Source organism: Petaurus breviceps, unplaced genomic scaffold, assembly GCF_028583685.1.
Source record: "Petaurus breviceps papuanus isolate PSGF00001 unplaced genomic scaffold, PetGlider_PUasm1.0 186, whole genome shotgun sequence".
NCBI lineage: Eukaryota > Metazoa > Chordata > Mammalia > Diprotodontia > Petauridae > Petaurus > Petaurus breviceps.
Genome location: NW_027185798.1, coordinates 48,945,690 through 48,965,850, shown reverse-complemented (window position 1 = coordinate 48,965,850; position 20,161 = coordinate 48,945,690). Strand labels below are relative to the sequence as shown.

Genomic DNA, 20,161 nt, shown 5'->3' with positions numbered 1-20,161 from the left:
AAATAGGGAGAAGAAGAATAAATAGGGAGCACTATCTTGCAGAGTTGTTATAAGAATCAAAGAAAATAATATTTGTAGAGGGTTTAGCACTGAGCCTGGCACACAGTAAACATTCTATTAATGCTAGTTATTATTATCACTATTTAATATTGTTTATTAATTATGATTTATTATTAGAGGTGATAGTGGTCGGCCATGGTTGAAAGGTAAAGGGAAGTTTTTTGTTTGTTTTTTTTTTGTCAAATGTGCCTGGTAGTAGGTGCTTAAATATTTGTTAACTGTCCATTCAAGGATCCATTGGTGACTGAAAGATTAAAAATGCATGACAGAGGGGTGGCTAGGTGGTGCAGGGAATAGAGCACCGGCCCTGGAGTCAGGAGGACCTGAGTTCAAATTTGACATTTGACACATACTAGCCATGTGACCTTGGGCAAGTCACTTAACCCCAATTGCCCTCCAAAAAAAAAATGCACCACAGATTAGAAATCACTGTTGAATCAAGATATTGAAAGAGACAGAAATGTAGGTTGACAGGCACTAAGGCCTAAGTGAGCAGTAGGTACATTTCTGTGACCAGAATGAATATTTTAGAAGAAATGTATTGAGTAAGGAAACAGCAAGGCACTATAATAATGGAGGATGGAGGGGTAGACTTTGTCAGAAAGCCTAGGTTCAAAATCCACTCTTGGATATGTAACATGTCCCAGCTGTATGAGCCTAGTCAATTAAACCTCTCTAGGCCTCAGTTTTCTGATCTATAAAATGGGAATGATAAGACTTCATAGAGTTGTTCTATGGATCTAATGCTTGTAAAAGTGCCCTGCAAACATTAAAATGCTATATAAATGTGAATTATTTATTATTAAGGAAGATAAGACACCCACACACCCACATACAACCTTAATGCAAAAGAGAGCACAGTTAGATTTACAGGAAGATTTGAAGCTTTTAGGACCAGAACCAGCATCTGGGATTTGTTGCTTGTGATATGAGTCTAATTCCAATTGCTTTCTTGATGGATTAGCAAGGGGAATCATCACATTTGTCACTTTGTAAAGAAAGAGGGTGATCATTCCCCACAAAGGTGCCTCTCAATGCAGGAGAAATGATCTAGCACAGGCCTGGGAGCCAAGCACTCCCAGTGACCTTTTGCAACAGGCTCCAGCTGGGTGGTCAGGTGAGATAAGTGTTCACTTCTATTCACTTATGCTCAGCTGCCTCTTTGAAATGAGATGATAGGACTTGTTTTGATGTGGCACATGGTGACCGACTTTGGAAGCTGTAGATTTGAGCCACTTGTGTTTGAAAGAAAACTGACTATATAGTGAATTTCCATTAACTGGGATTCCTTTGTAAGGAAGCCTGGACTGGATTCTCAGGAAGTTTGAATTAAAAGATATTTTAAAGAAATTCTTTCATTTCTTAAGCACCTACAGAGTTTCATACAGACCTCTGTAAGAGGTAGAGGGAGGGGGAGCCAAAGAATGAATGCAGCACAGTCCCTGCATTCAGGAGTTTTATAATGGCGAAGAGGTAGAGAAGCTGGGTGGAGGAGGGGGAGGGAGAAAGTGGGGAGGGGAGAGGGAGAAGAGGAGAGGAAGAACATCCTCTGTGAGGGAAGCTGTGCAATTACCTACATTTCACAGATGGAAAAACTGAGGCCCAGAGAAATTCAGTAATACGCATAATGTCACACAGCAACTAAGTAGCAGGATGGAATTCCAACCCCCATTTTCCGACTCCTCCAGATCCAGCACATTCACAACCTTGTTGCATGCTGTTTCAATACTTCTTTTATGGATCCAAATGTAGCAGAAATGGAAAGGGGAGGGGAGGGAAGGGGCCCGGAGGCACTGCAAGGCATAGCAGATATCTATATTAGAAACTCCATTATCATCTCTTTTCCATCAGAGGGGATCCTCAGATCAGTGACTTAAGGCTGGAAGGGCTCTTAGAGTTTATTCGATATAATCTCTTCATTTTATAGATGAGAAAACTGAGGCCAATGGAGAAAAAGTAACCTTCCCAAGATTATACAAATCATAAAGTATCAGAACCAGGATTTGAACACAAGTTCACCGAGACTAATTCCAGGATTTTGGTTTGATTCCCCCCCCCCCCGCCCCATTCCAGCACCTTATTAGGCAAATCCAAGTTATCCCCCATTTCTTTCCTCCTTATCACCTTCTTAAGTGGACAAAGTTGTTTGCACAAGGTTATTTTTAAAGCTATCATCACAGAACAGGATCAGAAACAAAACCTGTCTGAAAGAGCTTAGAATGACAAAAAAGAATGACTGAGACATATACATGTTCTTTTTCATAAGTGTTTGCAGGTTCAGCTCTTTCCAACTTCCAGAGCTGGAAGACCCAAGGTGTAATCCACTCTCAAATATTTACTAAGCTTTGTCACTCAACCTCTACCTGCCTCAGTTTCTTCATCTCTAAAATGGAATGATTTTAGCATCTACCTCCCAGGATAATCATTAGGATCAAAAGAAATAATATTTGTAAAGGCTTTGCAAATCTGAAAGAACAAAACTATTATTGTTAAGCATGTGCTAGGCTCTGAGGAAATAAAGCTAAAAACATAACAAAAGCATTCCTATCCACAAGGAGCTTACTTTCATGGGAAGCAAGAGGATTTTAGAGCTGAAACAGACCTGAGATATCATCTAGTCCAAATTCCTTTTCAAAAGGAGGAAACTGAGACTCAGAAAGTAAAAGGGACTTTCCTGAGGTCCCAAGGTAGTAAGCAGCAGAGTCAAGCCTAACTGACCAGTGACCATAAAAAGTCTCCATTTTCTGGTTTTGCATTCTTAGCTCTGAACCTTGACCATTTCCTCTCAGACCTCTATCTTAGCATGTGGACAGAAAGAGCTCCCATCTCCTACCCCCAAGAGTTTCACCAACAAGGGCCTGACCACTGGCAAGTTCATAAACAGTCTAAGGAATAATAGAATGATGAGTAAGAGTACAATGAAGAGATTTACTGAAAACAAATTAAATAGAACTCAACAACCCACTAGTAGCATTTTTAAAATAGGGAAACATAACCACCACTCTTGTTATGTATATAACTGTTTCTTTTGCAAGGTTACCTTAATACAAACCATTTAACTATTCTACTGTTGTGACTTATTCAACTTCATAAAATATAAACATGAAAAAGTCCTATAGGGATAGTGGACAACAAATGATTTAATTCAATTCAATAAATATTTGTTAAGCACCTGCTATGTGCCAGACATTGTCATGTCATTTTGAAATAAAATGCACTGGTCATTCCCTCTCCTACTTTTCCCTACCCTCAAAACAAAGTTAATTTGGGAAAAATACAATGTGACCTCATGCGATAGCTCAACGAAGCTTATGCTGACTGCACTACAAGCTTACGCTGACTTCAGGAAAGACGTTACTCACTAAATCAGGGATCAGCAAAACCTTGACACATGGGGGCAGCAGCCACTAGGGCCCAACCCAGAAGAAGGACATGCATCAAAGAGTGTGCCTTTACTGAATGCTTCCCTGATTATTACTGGGGTGATTCAGTGGCAGTGTGGATAATGGACAGAGAATTGGTCTTGGAACCAGGAAATCCCTCCAACACCCTAGCAAAACACCTAACCTCTCTGTGCTCTAGGCAACTCTCTAGACTGTTTTGGTCAGTCGATAAGCATTTATTAAATGCCTACTATGGCAGGCATGGTGCTAAGCACTGAGAATACAAAGCAAGGCAAAAGACAATCTCTGCCCTCAAGGAGCTGACAATCTAACCGGGGAGGCAGTAAACAACTATGTACAAACAAGTTATGTTTAAGATAAATGGGAGAGAATTAACAAAGGGAAGGCACCAGACTTAAGAGGTATCAGGAAAGGCTTCCTGCAGGAGGTAGGATTTTAGGTGAAACTCGAAAGAAGACAGGAGAAGGGGATGAGGAGGGGAAACATTCCGGGCACGGGGAACAGTCAGCGAAAAATGTCCCACACTGAGAGGTGGAATGTCTTGTTCCTAAAACAGCTGGAGGCCAGTGTCATTGGATCAAAGAATACATGCCAGAGAGGAAAACATAACAAGACTAGCAATGTCGAGGGAAGAAAAGCCAGCGTAGGGTCCTAGGTTATGAAGGGCTCTGAATGCCAAACAGAGGACTTTGTATTTGATCCAAGAGGGACGACGAGGATCTGTACCCTGGGTTAATCTTTTTGACAGCTGAACAGAGGATGGGTTGGAGCTGGCAGAGACTTGAGGCAGGCAGACCTGCCAGCAGGCTATTGCAATAGACCAGGACTGAGGTGATAATGGCCTGCACTAGAGTGGCAGCAGTGTCCAAAGAGAGAATGGGGTGTATTAGAGAGATGTTGAAAAGGTGAAATTAACAGGCCCTGACCCCAGATTGCAAGGAGGTGGCGGGGGTGAGGGATGGGGGGAATAAAGAATAAGTGAGCTGAATAAGACACCTAGATTGAGTCTGAGGAACCAGGAAGAAATCGACAGGAAGTTTCTGAGAAGGCACTGTTCACATAGGTAAAGGGAATTTCTCAATCTAAGAGTTACCTGAATTGGTGCAATTACAAATCCATTTCCTATCCCAGTGGCACCGCCCCCAAATTCCTTGGGTTATTGCCAATGCAAATGAACCCAGTCTCAGGTCAGTATTGCTCATACCCTAGACTAACCGGATTCCATCCACATAGCTGTTAAGTGTTTGGACTTCAATTCGTGTGCTTTGGTCAGGGGTCAGAGCACTTAGTGGCCCAGAATAAAGTTGGATCAATGTCCTTCTGGGAATCATGGGATTTTAAGAGCTGAAACGGGACCTCAGCAGCCACCTGATCTAACTAACCCATACCCAAAAGAAATCCTCACAACAACATGCCTAACAGTTATCTAGCCTTGGTTTAAAGACCTCCCTTCATGCCAGGGGAACCCAACACTAGACAGCCCATTCCACTTTTGTGTTTACTCTAGATACAAACACAAACACACACACACACCTGCTTTGATTGTATAGTGGAAAGAACACTGGATTTGAAATCGGAAATCATTTGCATTCAATAATAAGAATAAAGCTAGCATATAGAGTGCTTCAAGAACCCCTGATCTAGTCCAATCTTTTTGTTTTACCACTAAGGAAATTGGGGCTCAGAAAGGATGAATTATTTTCACAAGGTCACATATTAGGAAGTCTCAGTCAAGATTAGCTAAGTGGTACAGTGACTTGAAGGGAGGAAGATTTAAGTTTGAATCTGGCCTCAGACACTTACTAGCTGGGAGGCTGTGACCCTGGAAAAGTCACTTAACCTCCCTCAGCCTCAGTTTCTCCATCTGTATCAATTTTTTTTTAAGGTGGTGAAGATCTGTGGAAATTTTTTCATTGTGTCATACCAAGATACCGTAAATATGTCAAAGTAATACAACGATAATCCATAGAAGAGATCATGAGGCGATCTAGTAATCCAGAAAGTTCTATTTTTAGTTTGTCACAGTAGCTCTTAAAAGTCCAAAGAGTTGAAAGCCCTTGGCAAAGAGTTGAAAATAGAGGTGAAGCCCATCAGTTAAGGAATGGCTGAACAAGTTGTGGGTTATGATTGTGATGGAATATTATTGTGGGATAATAAATTATAAACAGGATGATTTTGGAAAAACCTGGGAAGACTTACATGTACTGATGCAAAGTGAAGTAAGCAGAATCAGGAGAACATTGTACACAATAACAGCAACATTGTAAATGATCAACTATTAATAATTTAGCTATTGTCAGCAATAAATAATTTAAGATGTTTCTGAAGAACTCATGATGAAAAATTCTATTCATCTCCAGAGAAAAAACTAGTATAGTTCGAATGCAGATTAAAGCATACTTTTTTCCACTTACTTTTCTTGGAGGTTTTTTTTTATCTATTTTCTTTTGAAATGTGAGTAATATGGAAACATTTTTGTATGACTGCATTTGTATATAGTACATCAAATTGCTTATCTTCTTAAGTGGGGGGGAGGAGGGAGAGAAAAACTTTGGAACTTAAAATTTTTTTTAAATGGGGCAGCTAGGTGGTACAGTGAATACAGAGCACCAGCCTTGGAATCAGGACAATCTGAGTTCAAACCCAATTTCAGACGCTTACTAGCTGTATGAACTTAATGTATTAACTTAAATAAGTCGCTTAGCCCCAACTGCCTCGAAAAAAATATGAAAAAAAAATTTTAATGACTGTTTAAAAAACTTTTACATGTAATTGGAAAAAATAAAATATCTGAAAAAAATTGTTGGGTCCAAAAGCTGATTTTCCAAGAGAAATAATACCTACACACCTTACACCCCCAAACGGATTTTGAGATCAAATGAAAAAAAAATGTAAATCTCATTGCAAGCCTTAAACATATTTGACAAATCTAGATTTTATAGGTAGAACTATATGGTTTACTTCTTTTATTATTTAAAAATTCTTTGTAATGTAAAGAATGTTGATAACAAAGCTATGGAAAACATGAAGTAGAAATACTTATGTGTGTTCAGTTTCAAGATTCAAAAAAAAATTTACTTTTGAGTCAATTGACATACCTGGTCCTTCTAGTGTTAACCTGGGAGCCCTGAACTGTTTTAATATACATTTTGGTAACTGTATTTCAATATAGTTGATTTCATTTACAATCCTGTTTGTTTTGTTTAATTCATTTAAAAATTCACCACGCTGCCAAAAAGGTCCATGATAGAAAAAAGGTTAAGAACCCCTAAACTAGATGATTTCTCAAGTGCCTTCTAGCTCTAAATTCTAAATTCAAGGGTCAAATGAATGAATAGTACAAATCATAAAACTAAAACTAATTAAAAACAACTCTAAGGTTTAATCTCACAAAGGCAAAGATGATAATAGACAGAAACAGTCAATATTACTCAAACTATGGGAAGCCAAGCACACTACACAATGCTGGTGGAATGATGAATTTGTCCAGTCATTCTGAGAAACAATTATTTGAGAAATTTCTCTAAAGTGTGCAAATCCTTTGGTCCAGCAATGTCACTACAAGCTTTATACTCTAAAGTATACACTCAAAGGCACAAAGTTCCCATAGATAAGAAAATTAGCAACACTTTTTTGTGGTAGCAAAAACCTAGAAGAAATAAAGTACATGCCCAAAATAGAAAATGACAGAATAAATTGTTTTATATTAATATAATGGTATACTAGCATGTCATAAGAAATAACACATTTGAGGAATTCAGAAATACACATACATATTTGTATGAGCTGATGGGAGCCATGAGGATCTGGTTTCACATCCCAGTTCTGATATTTATTACCCAGGAGACCTTGGGCAAATCATAGTCTCCCTGGGCCTTACTTTCCTCAAAATGAGGCAGTTAGACTCAACCTCTGAGTCACTTCAGAAGCCAGATCTCTGATGTGATAAAATAAGCAGAAGAAAGAGGACACTGTACATAGTGACTAAAATAATGTAAATGAAAATAAAGCTAAAAGGAATTCTGGTTAATTGGAAAGAGCAATCTTGGTCCTGGGGCACATTTTAGAGAAGCTCAGTTGAAGAATAAGGTTTATACAATCCTAACTGACAGCTGTCAGTGGGTTTTCCTTCATCATTTTTCTTGGCTAGAAGAAAGGATTCAGTGGGGGCAGGGTAGTAAAGTAGGAAATAACTATGGTGTGAAAACAAAAGACATCAATAAAACTTTTAATTAAATAAATCCTCTCGTTGGGTGAGGAGGAAGTGGAATAGGGAAAGGCAAACACCAGAGAATAATGCCTATTTTTCTTCAAGAAGTTTAGAAATTAAAAGACAGATTTAAAATGGGGGACTAAAGGGATAGAGAGGGTAAAACAGTGTAGGCAAAGGGAAAGAGCTGGTAAAATGGAAAGAAAAAAAATGAAGATGCACAAGAGACAGGAGATGATCGAGAAAACAAAGTTTTCAAGAGGACCAAGGGCCAAGTGGAAAGAACATCTCTTTTTCCGAGACAGGAGGGAAGGAGTAAATAATGGGTGAGATTACAGAGAAGGTCTAAGGTATAGAAGAAGACTGTGAACAGTAAGGGCAGGATGGGGATGACCAAGGCTGAGAAACAAGCACAGCATATAGAGACTGAGGGAATCTAGGATGGCCTTTAAAGAATCATTGAAATAACTGACCATCTGTTCCGGGGTGTATAGGGACACAAGTGAAAACTAGATGGGGGTGAGGGAGCTTGTTTTTGTTGTTTGTTCTTCATTCTCGAAAAGGACCATATCACGAAGGTGACGCCATGACTTGCAAGTAAACTGGATTTAAGTGAGGCAAGGCTATGCAAAGTCACCTGCCTCACTTTCTCCTCTGGAACCATCTAGGTCCAGTGGCAAGATATAGATCAGGATGACAGGAGATGACCCCTGGGTGAAGGAGCAAATAGGAAGATAAGGAAGAATTAATGGCTCAAAGGACACAATGAGGGCATTTGGTAGGAATTAAGGGAGAGGGAAATGAAGGACATGTTGTAGATAATTACAGAGTTAAAGCTCAGAGTTCAAGGTTTTAGATAGGACATAGTTCTGAGTGATGCTGAGGTCTAAGGTAGGGAACAAATAGAATGGATTTATCACTCAAGGCTCTCTATGTTCTGATGCTTTCTTTTCCATCTGCACCAGGCTAGCAGCAATGTAAGTAGGTTCAAATGAGAAGCATGGTCAGTTGTAGCAAAAAAAAACTTGGCAGTTAAGAGAACATCGATTACCTTGCTTACCATTGATTACTTTCAGTCAAGTGGAGTCGGAAGCCATAAGGGATTAGGAGAGCTACATATAGAGACTTCTTTCTAGGAGTTTGGTAGGGAGAGGAAAAAATAGAATGATATGGCAGTGTCAAATGAAGGAGTTTTTTTTAAAAGATCCAGTAGAAATAAGCATATTTGTGGGCAGAAGTAAAAGAGGTTAGGAGATACTGAAGAAGAGGGAGAAATCAGGAATGTTTGATGGGGGAAGTTCTTAGAAGAAATGAACGGGAAGGGTGAAGCGGACAGATAGAGAACCTTGGGGAAAAAGGCACGTCTTGCTCACACTTAGGAATAAAGAGTTGGGTAAAAATATAGAAGGGATTTCAGTCGGGGGGGAAAAGGAGACCCATTGTAGACCTTACGGTCTCAATTAAGAAGAAGATAAAAACAGGGAGAGATGGAGAGACTGGAAGCTGAAGTGAGGGCAAGAATATTTAGAAGTAGTGATGGAGAGGAAGAGATAAGATAGGAGATTATGTTCAGAGAGGGGAATTTCAGGAGTTTAAAATTATATAGGTGGCACAGTTATAAAAGATGCTGATTATAAGGTATGGAGGTACTGAATGAAATTAATAGTTATGAAAGTCTAGGACTTAGATGAACTATCCAGATTGGTTAAAGAGAAATCAAAATCCATAAAGTTTCTGAGTCTGGAGGGGGGGAAGGTGAGCCAGGGACTAAACTCCTTGAAAAAGGAGGGTAAGTGAAGTAGAGGCAAGATCACAGCAACAAGGAGTGGATCACATGGTAGAGATGATGAAGTGAATCTCAAAGGAGGCAAATTGACTGAGTGATGGCAGCAGCAAAAAGAGTCACAGGTCACAGGGTGAAACAAGGACATTGCCACTCCTCCGCCTCACTCCCATGTGTTGGGAGACATGAGAGAAGAAGCAAGCAGAACTAGGGATAATGACAGGGATATATAAGGGTCTTCCAGAAAGAAGAATTTCCTAAATGCAGAAAAAAAAAAGATTTTGAAATAAAAATTTATCCATTACAAAGCACTTATTAAGGATTCATTGGGTGTCAGGCATTAAGTTAAATTCTGGGGACACAAAGGAAAATTGAAAATAGTACCCACCTTCAAAGAGCTTACAGTCTAATATAACTCATCTTCTGACTTGGGACTTTTCTGAATACCCCTCCCAAAAAAAGAAAACCTTTTCAGTTTCCTTTTATGCGCTGTCTTTGTCAATTAGAATGTAAGCAGGAACTGTTTTTCTTTTTGTTTGTATTATATATTCCACACTGCCTGACAACAGTAAGTACTTAATAAATGCTCTATTCTAATGGAGGGAGACAACCTGTACATAAGTAGGTATATAAAAGATATATACAGAGCAGATATAAGACAACCTTAGAGGAGAAGGCATTATCAACTAGAAAGGGAAGAAAAGGTCTCATGCAGAAGGCAGTGTTTCAGTTGAGTCTTAAAGGAAGCTAGCGATTTTAAAAGGTAGAAATGAGGAAGGAGAGCTTTCTAGGCATGGGAGATAGCAACTGCAAAAGCTCAGAGTTTAAGAATGAAGGGAAGTTTGGTTACAATTTGGAAGTGAAAGAGGGAGGTTCAGAGGATAAAGGAAAAGAGAGGAAAGGAGGAAAGAAACCAGTGTGCCCCAATCTCATTGTGCCTTTTTCCCCAGCCATGACTTTGCACAAATCAGTCCTCATGCCTACAACTAGCTTACTCCCCACCCCCATCTCCACCTGTTGAAATTTTTCCCTTCCCTTAAAGCCCAGAATTCCCTGTGGCAACTCCTCCATAAAACTTCTAAAGACTCTAAGTGATCTGTGTCCCTTCTCATATATCCCAACACTCATTCTGACCTCTCCTACTTTATGATCATATTCTCACTTATATTATAGTTATATACACACACACACACACACACACACACACACACACACACACACACACACACACACAGTTGCCCAAAAGTAGAAGCAAGCACTTTGGGGAAGCTACCCCAAAGTCCTGTAGTGTAATAATAATAACTGATGTTTACAAAGCAATTTTAAGTTTCCAAAGCCCTTCACATTATGTTGGCCAGACCTGTGATTTCACTGATGTCTGGAAGTGTGGAAACTCCTTTCACGAATGTAGAACAGAAAGTCATCTAGAACTTGTGATCTTAGCAAATAGCTTGGAGTTTTGAGAGGTTATGATTAAGTTGCAAAAACTTGAAGTTATGAAAAGAGCTTTCCATACTGTCACCTCATCTGAGCTTCACAATAAACTTGTGAGGAGAGTACCCTATAGGTATTATTATACTGGATGAAGAAACTGGAGCTCAGGGAAGTTAAGCCATTTGTCAATGCTCCTAAAATGTCAGAGGTAATCAGTCAATAAAATGTATTAAGTACCTACTGTGTACAAGCACTGTTCTAAGCATTGATAATACATACTGAGTCTAATAATACAACGGAGTGCAACAGAGGTGATAATATGCAAACACTGATTTATAAACTAGATACAAGCAGGATAGATTGGAGATAATCAGCAGAGGGAAGGCACCAGAATGAAGAATGATTGGGAAAGGCTTCGTCAAGAAGATAAAATTTTGGTTGGGATTTGAAGGAAGTAGGGAAGTGGAGATAAAGAGGCCGAACATTCCAGGTATGGGGGACAGCCAGTGAAAATGCCTGGAGTTCGGAGATGGTGCCTCTTGTTTAAGGAACAGCAAGAAGGCCAGTGTCACTGGATTGAAGAGGTCCTGGAGAGGGTATAAATTGTGGGAAGAACAGAAAGGTATGATCTGAGCATAGTGCATTCTGATTCCCAGTCCAACACTCTCTTCAGAGGCAATTGGAGTTAAATGACTTGCTGAGCATCGCACAGCCACTAAGTGTCTGAGGCCAGATATGAATTCAGGTTCTCGTGACTCCAGGGCTGGTACACTAATCCAATGCGCCACCAAGTGTAATGGGAATGCAAATTTGGAAGATCTTCCTGCCCCTAGGCTAAAATGCACCTGAAGCCTGGGGAGGGAGGCTTGTTTTTCAGTAGATACTTCTTGATTGGCCAGTGAGTCAATAAGGTTGTTACATTCTCTGAGCCAGGAGAAGGCTATATAAGCCCTGATGTGTAGCTTTGTTTTGGGACTCACTTTGAGAAGTGTTCTGTGATTTGATCTGAATTCTGGGAAGCCGTTGTTGAGAGTCCCCCGGCTTTGAAAAGCCCAGATGTTGAAACCCAGATGTTGTTTGGTATGGATGTAATGGTTGCACAGTTTGGAAAGCTGTGTACTTGATCTGTTTCTGTCTTGATAATACTGTCTGTATATTCTGAAGTTCAGGTGCTGACCTTTTTCCCCTGAACGAGGTAAACGATACATATCTGACTGATTAAAGTAAGCTTGTTAACCCATTTTGAGTTGCTTTCCTTTATCAAAGCAGATCCAAGAACCTGTGTGAGTAGCCACCCTAGGGACGCTGGGGTGCTTGCTGCTACACCAAGCTGCCCCCAGATTATGTTTCTAATGGAAGCAGGAAGTAGAACGGAAAGAAAAATAGAGTGAAAATCAAGAGAGTAACATCCTGATTGTCTAGACTATGTGAGCTTGGGAAGATCAATATATCTTTTGGGGCTTCAACTTCCTCAGATGTAAAATGAAAAGAGATCACCCTCATTTTACACATGAGAAAACCAAAGCCCAGAGAGGAAAAGGGACCTGCCTAGTGTCACACCACTGTATTAAGTGTCTAAGGTGAGATTTGAACGAAGGTCTTCCTGCCTCTAAATCCAAAACTTCATCCCATTTAGCACCATACTGTTTAGGGTTAGATTGGACAATTTCTAAGATCCCTTCCAAGCCTGAAAATAAAATCAATCATTCTTGCCTCCTCACTATCCCATATGCATTGCCAAGTCTACCCCCACAACCCCACTCATCTCTATCCTTTTTTCTCCATTCACACAGCCAATACCCTACTTTGGACCCTCATCACTTCTTACTAAGACCCCTACAACAACTTCCTAACTGAGCTCTCTTCCTCAAGTTTCTCCCCTCTCTAATTCATCATCTACATAACTGAAGGGGCTTTCCTTAAACATAATCCTGATTGGGGTGGCTAGGTGGTGCAGTGAGTAGAGTGCCAGCCCCAGAGTCAGGAGGATCTGAGTTCGGATCTGACCTCAGACATTTAACATGCACACACACAAAAAAAAATCTAGCCATGTGACCCTGGGCAAGTTACTTAACCCCAATTGCCCTCCAAAAAAAAAACAACATGATCCTGATCCCATGACTCCCCTACTCAATAAACCTCAGCTGCTCCCCATTTCCCTAGTATTCATTAGGTACCAATTCCCCTGTTTGGTATTGAAAGCCTTTTGCCAGCTGACTCCAACCTAACTTTCCTGCCTTATTCATTACTCCCTTTCACACCCTATAAGGTCCAACAAAACTGGTCTTCTTACTATTCCTCATACAAGGTACTCCACCTTCTGACCCTGTTGATCTTTTGCATTGGCTGTCTCCCTTGTGGCAGCAATGCCCTCTTCCTCACTTCCACCTCTTTAAAGCCCTAGTTCTCTTCCAAGTTCAAGTCTTTCTAGATTCCTCACTAGTCATCAGTGCCTTCCCTTCCTTTCCCCCACCATGTGTTTATTATATATTTACATATATGTGTATACATATTTGTCTATATTTAAATATTAACATTATTAAATGAATACTAAATAGGGATTTTTTTTCATTTTTGTATTCCTGGATGCTACCACAGTGCCTGGCACATACTAATTGCTTAAGAAATGAACAAAAAAAAAGATCAAAGTAAAAAGTACATAGAGGACAAAAGAAAATTTAAAAGTAAAGAAAAGGTGGACAGCTCTCAACACAACATGGAGTATGTACTATACAAGCCTTCTTGAAATGGAAATTTATTTCTATATATTTTGAATCCTCTCATGTTCTGCTGCACATATGACATGCTTTCTTTGTATTTACGTTTTAATATTTAAGTTTGTGATATATTTCTTTTTCTTTTCTCTATTGTGTATTTAAGTTTTGGTGTTTGAGTCTAAAATAAATAAATAAATACTTGTTGATTGGAGTCTGATTTCTTTTAGCACTGGAAACTGTTTTCAAAAGAACCTCAATGGGTTCCCAATTACAATGCAGCATGTTCAGGACGGTAGGTTCCCCTTTCCCTTCTCCCCTTCCCCCACAATTGTCAGATAATATTCAAGTTTTGTTTTTGTTCTAACCTCAGGTTTCATCTGTTTGGGAACTCCCAGGATGAAAGTTTTCTCCATTTATGCAGATCAGCACATAACTATATAACTCTTATAAAATTTAAGTGACTTGCCAAAGGTCACACAAGTCACATATATCAGAAGCAGAAATGATACTTTGATTCCTTACAGCAAGACTATCTCTCTAACCATTTTGGCGTTGATGTGTGTTTGAGTTTGGCATTTTTTTTTCATAATAACAAGTATTGTTTGAATACAAATTTTAAAGTGTTTTTTTTTTTTTTAGGCAATCGAAGTTAAGTAACTTGCCCAGGGTCACACCACCACTAAATGTCTGAGGCTAGATTTGAATTCAGGTCCTCCTGACTCCAGGGCCAGTACTCTATCAACTGGGCCACATACTTGCCCCAAATATTATTCTTAATAAAGATGTTTACTATACGTCATTAGAGCATATCTATGGGAAGTATGGTACAATGGAAGAAAATTTTGATTTGGAGTCTGAGGATCTGAGTTTAAATTCTGACTTTTCCATTTAATCCCTGGGTGACCTTGGGAAATTGAAATTCACTTCCCTTTTCTGACCCTCAATTTCCTCATCCATGACACAGGGATCTGAGCTAGATGACCTGTAATGTCCTCTTCCACTTCTAAATTTATGAGCCTATGATCCTAGGCTAGAGTTTGGAAATGTCTTCAACCATTTCTTGTTAACAGTATTTTGAGGGTTTTTTTTTGGGGGGGGGGTGTTTGTTTTTTATTCTTTTTGTATATTCACGTCATTTCTATTGACATCAATAAGGATAGTGTGTATTTAAGGTCTAAGCAATGGAAACAAAGTTTTCAATCTGGTTTTTAAGACTCTAAATAAAAGATAAAATATAAACAAGTAGGTAAATTAAAATATAAAATGCAGGATTAAAATAAAAAAGAGATGCCAAGTTAAAGTGCAGGGTACCTGGCCCCCTTACTCATCAAGATTATAACTTTCCCTCCGAGTTGCTATATAGAGAACAAGCCTAGTATAGCGTTTAGGGTGTAGTAAGTATGGTGAGTTTCAAAGTACCCTTCCACGCTAAAAGGGAGCTGAACTTCAGGACGTAATTAAAATGACTCAGATCGTGCACATTCAGAAATAATGATCCAGAGAGAGCCAATCCCTGCTATCAGCGTATGTACTAAAGATATTAACTCCCAACATTTTAGGCAGTGGAATTCATTCTATGTTAAGCAACAGGAAGTAGAGAGAAGGGTAGGACTGCCTGGTAAGAAAAACCCCGCCTCTTAAAAGCAGCTACAACTAGTAACTACAACTAACTGGCAAGGAATTCGGTTCTACTCTCGACAATGCGGCGCATTGTAAATATATCCAAATGTAACCAACTAGTCTCGGAGGGATACTGTTTCAAAGAAGTCGAGAAGGTCCGCTTTACAAGCCATAGTAAGTGTCTACAGAGAAACAAAGGAAATCGATTGGCGGAGAAGAGGAAGAACTCAGGGATTTTCAGAATGTTCATATGGAGTTCCAGGTCTCAGCTCTAGTAAAGCATCCCAAACTAGTAAAGTTTCGTCAGAACGCTAACCTTTATTTGGAAGCCACAAGTTTCCTTTCGCTGCGCGATTATTTATCCGACCACACACTCTACTCCCAGTTACTAAACCCGCTTCCCTTTCCCACCACAAAGCCCAGAAGGGCAGTCCCAGCTTTTGCATCGAGTCCCCTCTGCCCTCTTTCTCTAAACTAGAGCCTCTACCCCCGCCCAGGCCTAGGCTAGTTAGGAGGCGTCTCTACCTCTCCAGCATCTCCCCTCTCGGACCCAAGGCCCGGCAACTCACCTCTTCCGCATCTTGGCCTAGAGGGATGCCCAGGCTTTTCAGGCCCTCCTGAAGCTCGCTGATGTCCACCTTTCCATCCCCATTGCGGTCCAAGTTCTGGAACAGGTTTTCATAAAGCTTGTTGGTATTGATTTCCTGGCAGGCCACCACGGGCAGCACGAAGCCCCGCACCCAGCGAAGCATGGCACTCCAAGAACAGGGACAGACCTGGGCAATGGGGAAAACCTCGAATGCCACCACCCCTCCCCCTCCCCGTAAGAGTCAGTGGCTCCTTCTTCTCCTGGCCGGGCCTCGGACAGCGGCGACGGCAGCAGCTCCGTCTGGGGACCGAGACTGTATCTGTGCTGGGCTTTGCTGCTGCAGAGCCGTAGTCCGGGAGTCTCTGAGAAATCAGCTCCGAGAGCTGGGAGAGACGGCAACCCAGTGAGCTGCCTGCCGAGGGATCCCCGCCCATCAAGTTCCTGGTCACGGGCTGGGAGGGGCCCCACGGCGGCCACGAGCCTTTTGGGCGCCCCTAAGAGGAAAACTCTGCCGCGGAGACAGCCCGTGGCTGGCATGGATGTTTCCTGCAGCTGCCCGGGGCGGGGCAGGCCGGAGGGTGCGGCCCGCGCTGAGCTGAGGATCCTAACGGCCAGAGGGGTACAGCGCTCCCCGAACCCCGAGTAGGAGCGAGCCTGAGATTGGCCCATTTAAAATGGTAAGGGAGGCTGCCGGAAAGTCGAAGAAATCGTCAAGTTCTCGTGATCTACCTGAGTTAAGCTCCCTGCGGAGAAGAGATAACAACTTGCCTACTTCTTACCATCTCATTTCCTCGCGAGCCAATTTGACAAGCATTTATGAACTCTGGGCAAGTAGGCAGTGGGTTACAGAGAATTAAAAGTTCACATGGTCATAGACCTACAGCTGGAAGTGACCTCAGAGGCTATGGGGGTAGCTACTACTTACTATGTGCCAACCAAGCATTGGTTTTTATGGGATATTTTACAAATATCCCATTAGATCCCCACAAAAACCCTGAGAAGTGGGTGTGGGTGCTATTATTACCCTCATTTTCAAGTTGAGGAAACAGGCAAACAGAGGAACTTGCCCAGGGGTCCCATACCTAGTAAGTGTCTCCGGTCATATTTGAACTCAAGTCTTAACTCCAATCCAAACCCCTCATATTACTGAGAAGGAAACGGGGGGCCAGGGAAGTGAAATGATTTAGGGAGTGAGTATCCAAGGCAAGGTTTGGACCAAGGTCCTCTGACTCCGGAGACAGTATTCTTTCCACTGTCTTGCCTCAACAGATATATAACCCATAAATTAATTGGATTTTATAATACTGATTTTTTTAATGGTCATTTAAAGTTTGCAAAGCTAAGCCTCACAAAAAGCCTAGAAGGCAGGTAATTTACTGTGAACAATAAGAACTGTACTAAAGATGAAAAAAACAGTAAGGTTTCTTCCCTTTAGGAGGTGAAAAAGAAAGGTAAGACAGGTACCACAAGTTAGCTTGATACAAAGAAGAATTGAATGGGAGTGTAGAATTATGACAAGCTACTTAGAGAATTTGAGGAAGGAGATGAAACTTTCTGCTGTGGCTCAGAGAAACCTTGTTGGAGAATGCTTATGAGACTGATGATTCAGATAGGAAAGCTCACCCTTCTCAGATTTTTAAGTGTATCTGATGCGAACACTGAGGATGAGAATTTTACTTTTAAAAGTAGAATCAAAAGAAAAGGGTTGTGGGATAGTGCAGTAGTTAGGCATCAAGGCAGTGAAGTAAATCAAGTGCAGGACCCGGGACCTTCAGAAAGACATGAATTCAAATCCTACCTCAGACACACTTACCTGGGAAAGTCACAACCTTTATCTCCCTCAGTTTCCACATCTGTAAAATAAGGATAATATAAGAGCATCTACCTTATAAAATTGTTGTGAGAACCGAGTGAAATAAAATTTAAAATGCTTTGCAAACCTCCAAGCCCTATTATGATTATAGTTATTATTGTTATTAAAAGTCTATGAAGTTTTTGTCCTCTGAGAAGCTGAGCCTTTCACCAGGAAACAATGCAAAACTCCCACCAGCCTTTTTACCATGGGGAATCCCATTCCCCAAGTTCACCAATCAAGGGTCTAGAGCTTGGGGAGGAAAATCTTTTGGGTCATCTAACCCGATGCCCTTATTTTACTGATGAGAAAGCTGAGGCTGACAGAAGTGTATGGAACACCTGGGATTTTAACCCAAGTCCTTTCAAAGTTTCATCACTCTTTCCAACATACTATGATGCACCTCAAAACCTGGGGATACTTTTCATCCTCCCTTCCGTATATTGATTACCTTTAGTTCACATGGTGCTCAAACTAGGAAGGATTGTCATGGTGTTAAAGGTAGATAACTTAGTAGGAATAGAACCAGATTTCTCATATGAGCTAGTCAGTGTCAGCTCTGCCATTTACTAGTTCTGTGATCTGGGAGAACTTGATTAACATCTATAAGCTTGTTTCTTTATGTGTAAAATAATCATTCTATAATTAGTTTCCTAGGTTTAGATTTTGGCATTATTAAGTGATTCATTCACTTCAAAAACGTATATGAAATTCTTTCTGTGCTCAAGGCATGGTTCATTGTCGTTCAGTGGTTTTTGGTTGTGCCTGACTCTGTGACCCCATTTAAGGCTTTCCTAACAGAGATACTTGAATGATTTACCATTGCCTTCTTTAGCTCATTTTACAGATAAAGGAACTGAGGCAAACAAGGAGTTAAGTTACTTGTCCAGAGTCACGAAGCTGGTAAGTGTCTGAAGCCAGATTTGAACGCAGGAAGATGAGTCTTCCTGACTCCAGGCCTGACACTCTATCCATTGTGACATCTAGCTGCCCCTCAAAGTATGGTACAGGAATACAAATTCCTACAAAATTCTTGAAGATAAAAACCTTGATAGCAGCCCTTCATTTTTTAACCATAAAGTTCCAATTGCTCAGTCTCCCACTATGGTAAGAACAATATCTTAGGGCCCTGCCCATGCATGTTAGGCTGATTTTTTTCCTTAAAAGGCTATGGCCATTGATAACGCTCCTTGGTCATCTCAGTACAGAAGAAACAGGAAGGACATGAGAGACTCCAGCTCCCTGCTGAAACATCTTACCAAAGACCAGCCAATAGCAGCACAGGACAGCTGAATCTGACAACACTGAATATCCTTTCCCAATTGGGATTGTCCTTCCTCTATACTTTTGTTCAACCAATGAACACTCTCATGGTGTCTAGTATGAATGAATTCAAGGTAATAGTTTGCCCCACACAGTCCTCAAAGATAGTCCTGATGCTCTGTATTTGTTCTGTAGATTGTGTTTAACTAGGAGAGAGATTTTCAGAATGCTCATAGATTAACAAAAAAAAAAGTGAGATGAAAATTTTATAGCTGTGTTGCTGTTCAGTTGTGTATGACTCTCCATGACCCCATTTTGGGCTCTTCTTGGCAAAGATCAGAGTGGTTTGTCATTTCCTTCTCCAGCTCACTTGACAGATGAGGAACTGAGACAAACAGGGTTAAGTGACTTGCCTAAGGTCACACAGCTAGTAAGTGTCTGAGGCCGCATTTGAGCTCACAAAGATGAGTCTTCCTGATTCCAAGCCCAGTACTTGCCACCTGGTTGTAAAGAACCTTAAATATCATCTAATTTAGTTTCTTCATTTTACAGATGAAGAAGTAGGTATTTAGACCTTTCCAACTCTAAAGTTCATGACTGTATGAATTTTATTTCCAAGGAAAAGCAGCCTTGGGCTCCCCTGGACATTTATTCACAGAAGCAGGGGCATAGACAGGGAAAGGATAGGAATGAGGATGTGCTTAGAAGGTGTTTAGGATGGGTGGGGAGGTGGATGGGAACTGCACTTTTGATAAATGATACTAGCCTGGAAGAACTGAAGAAAAGGTGTGAGCTGGGGTTTTAATCTTTTCATTTAACATCCCTGATACCAATCAAGTAATAGACCCTGGGAACAGGTGAGAGACTGAAGGGGCTGAGTGAATAACCCTGGGCAGCTGCTACCAAGTACAGAAGAGATAAAAGGAAGGAAGAAAATAATGAGCCAAGGTAGCAAGAAGGAAGAGGACAGCCCATGGCCATCAGACTGTCAAAGCTATTCAGAGAGAAGCACTCAGACATGAGGAACCTTTGAAAGTTTAATATGAAAGAGTAGAGATTGTAATTTTTTGTATTCTTGCACGGTGTCTTGAGTTTAGGAGGTCTCTTATATATATAATTTGGTGAATGAATGAATCATCCAATTATGCCAAAATCTAAACCTAAAAACCTAACTATATTGTGATTATTCATGGGATTTATAGCTGAATCATATGGCACATCCATGTTTC

General features: G+C 40.6%; 1 protein-coding gene across 2 annotated transcripts in view; it reads right to left on the bottom strand.

Moving 5' to 3' along the window:
• The window catches only part of LOC138162928 (mitochondrial adenyl nucleotide antiporter SLC25A24), a 50,493-nt gene extending 34,216 nt beyond the window's left edge, over positions 1-16,277 (bottom strand). The window contains exon 1 of one of the 2 annotated variants that reach the window (XM_069090493.1): positions 15,798-16,277. In XM_069090493.1, coding sequence (XP_068946594.1) covers positions 15,798-15,980 — 183 coding nt within the window. In that variant the 5' untranslated portion in view covers positions 15,981-16,277. The remainder of the gene's footprint in view (positions 1-15,797) is intronic. The other variant, XM_069090494.1, reaches the window with a different exon arrangement.
• Positions 16,278-20,161: the final 3,884 nt, after the last annotated feature.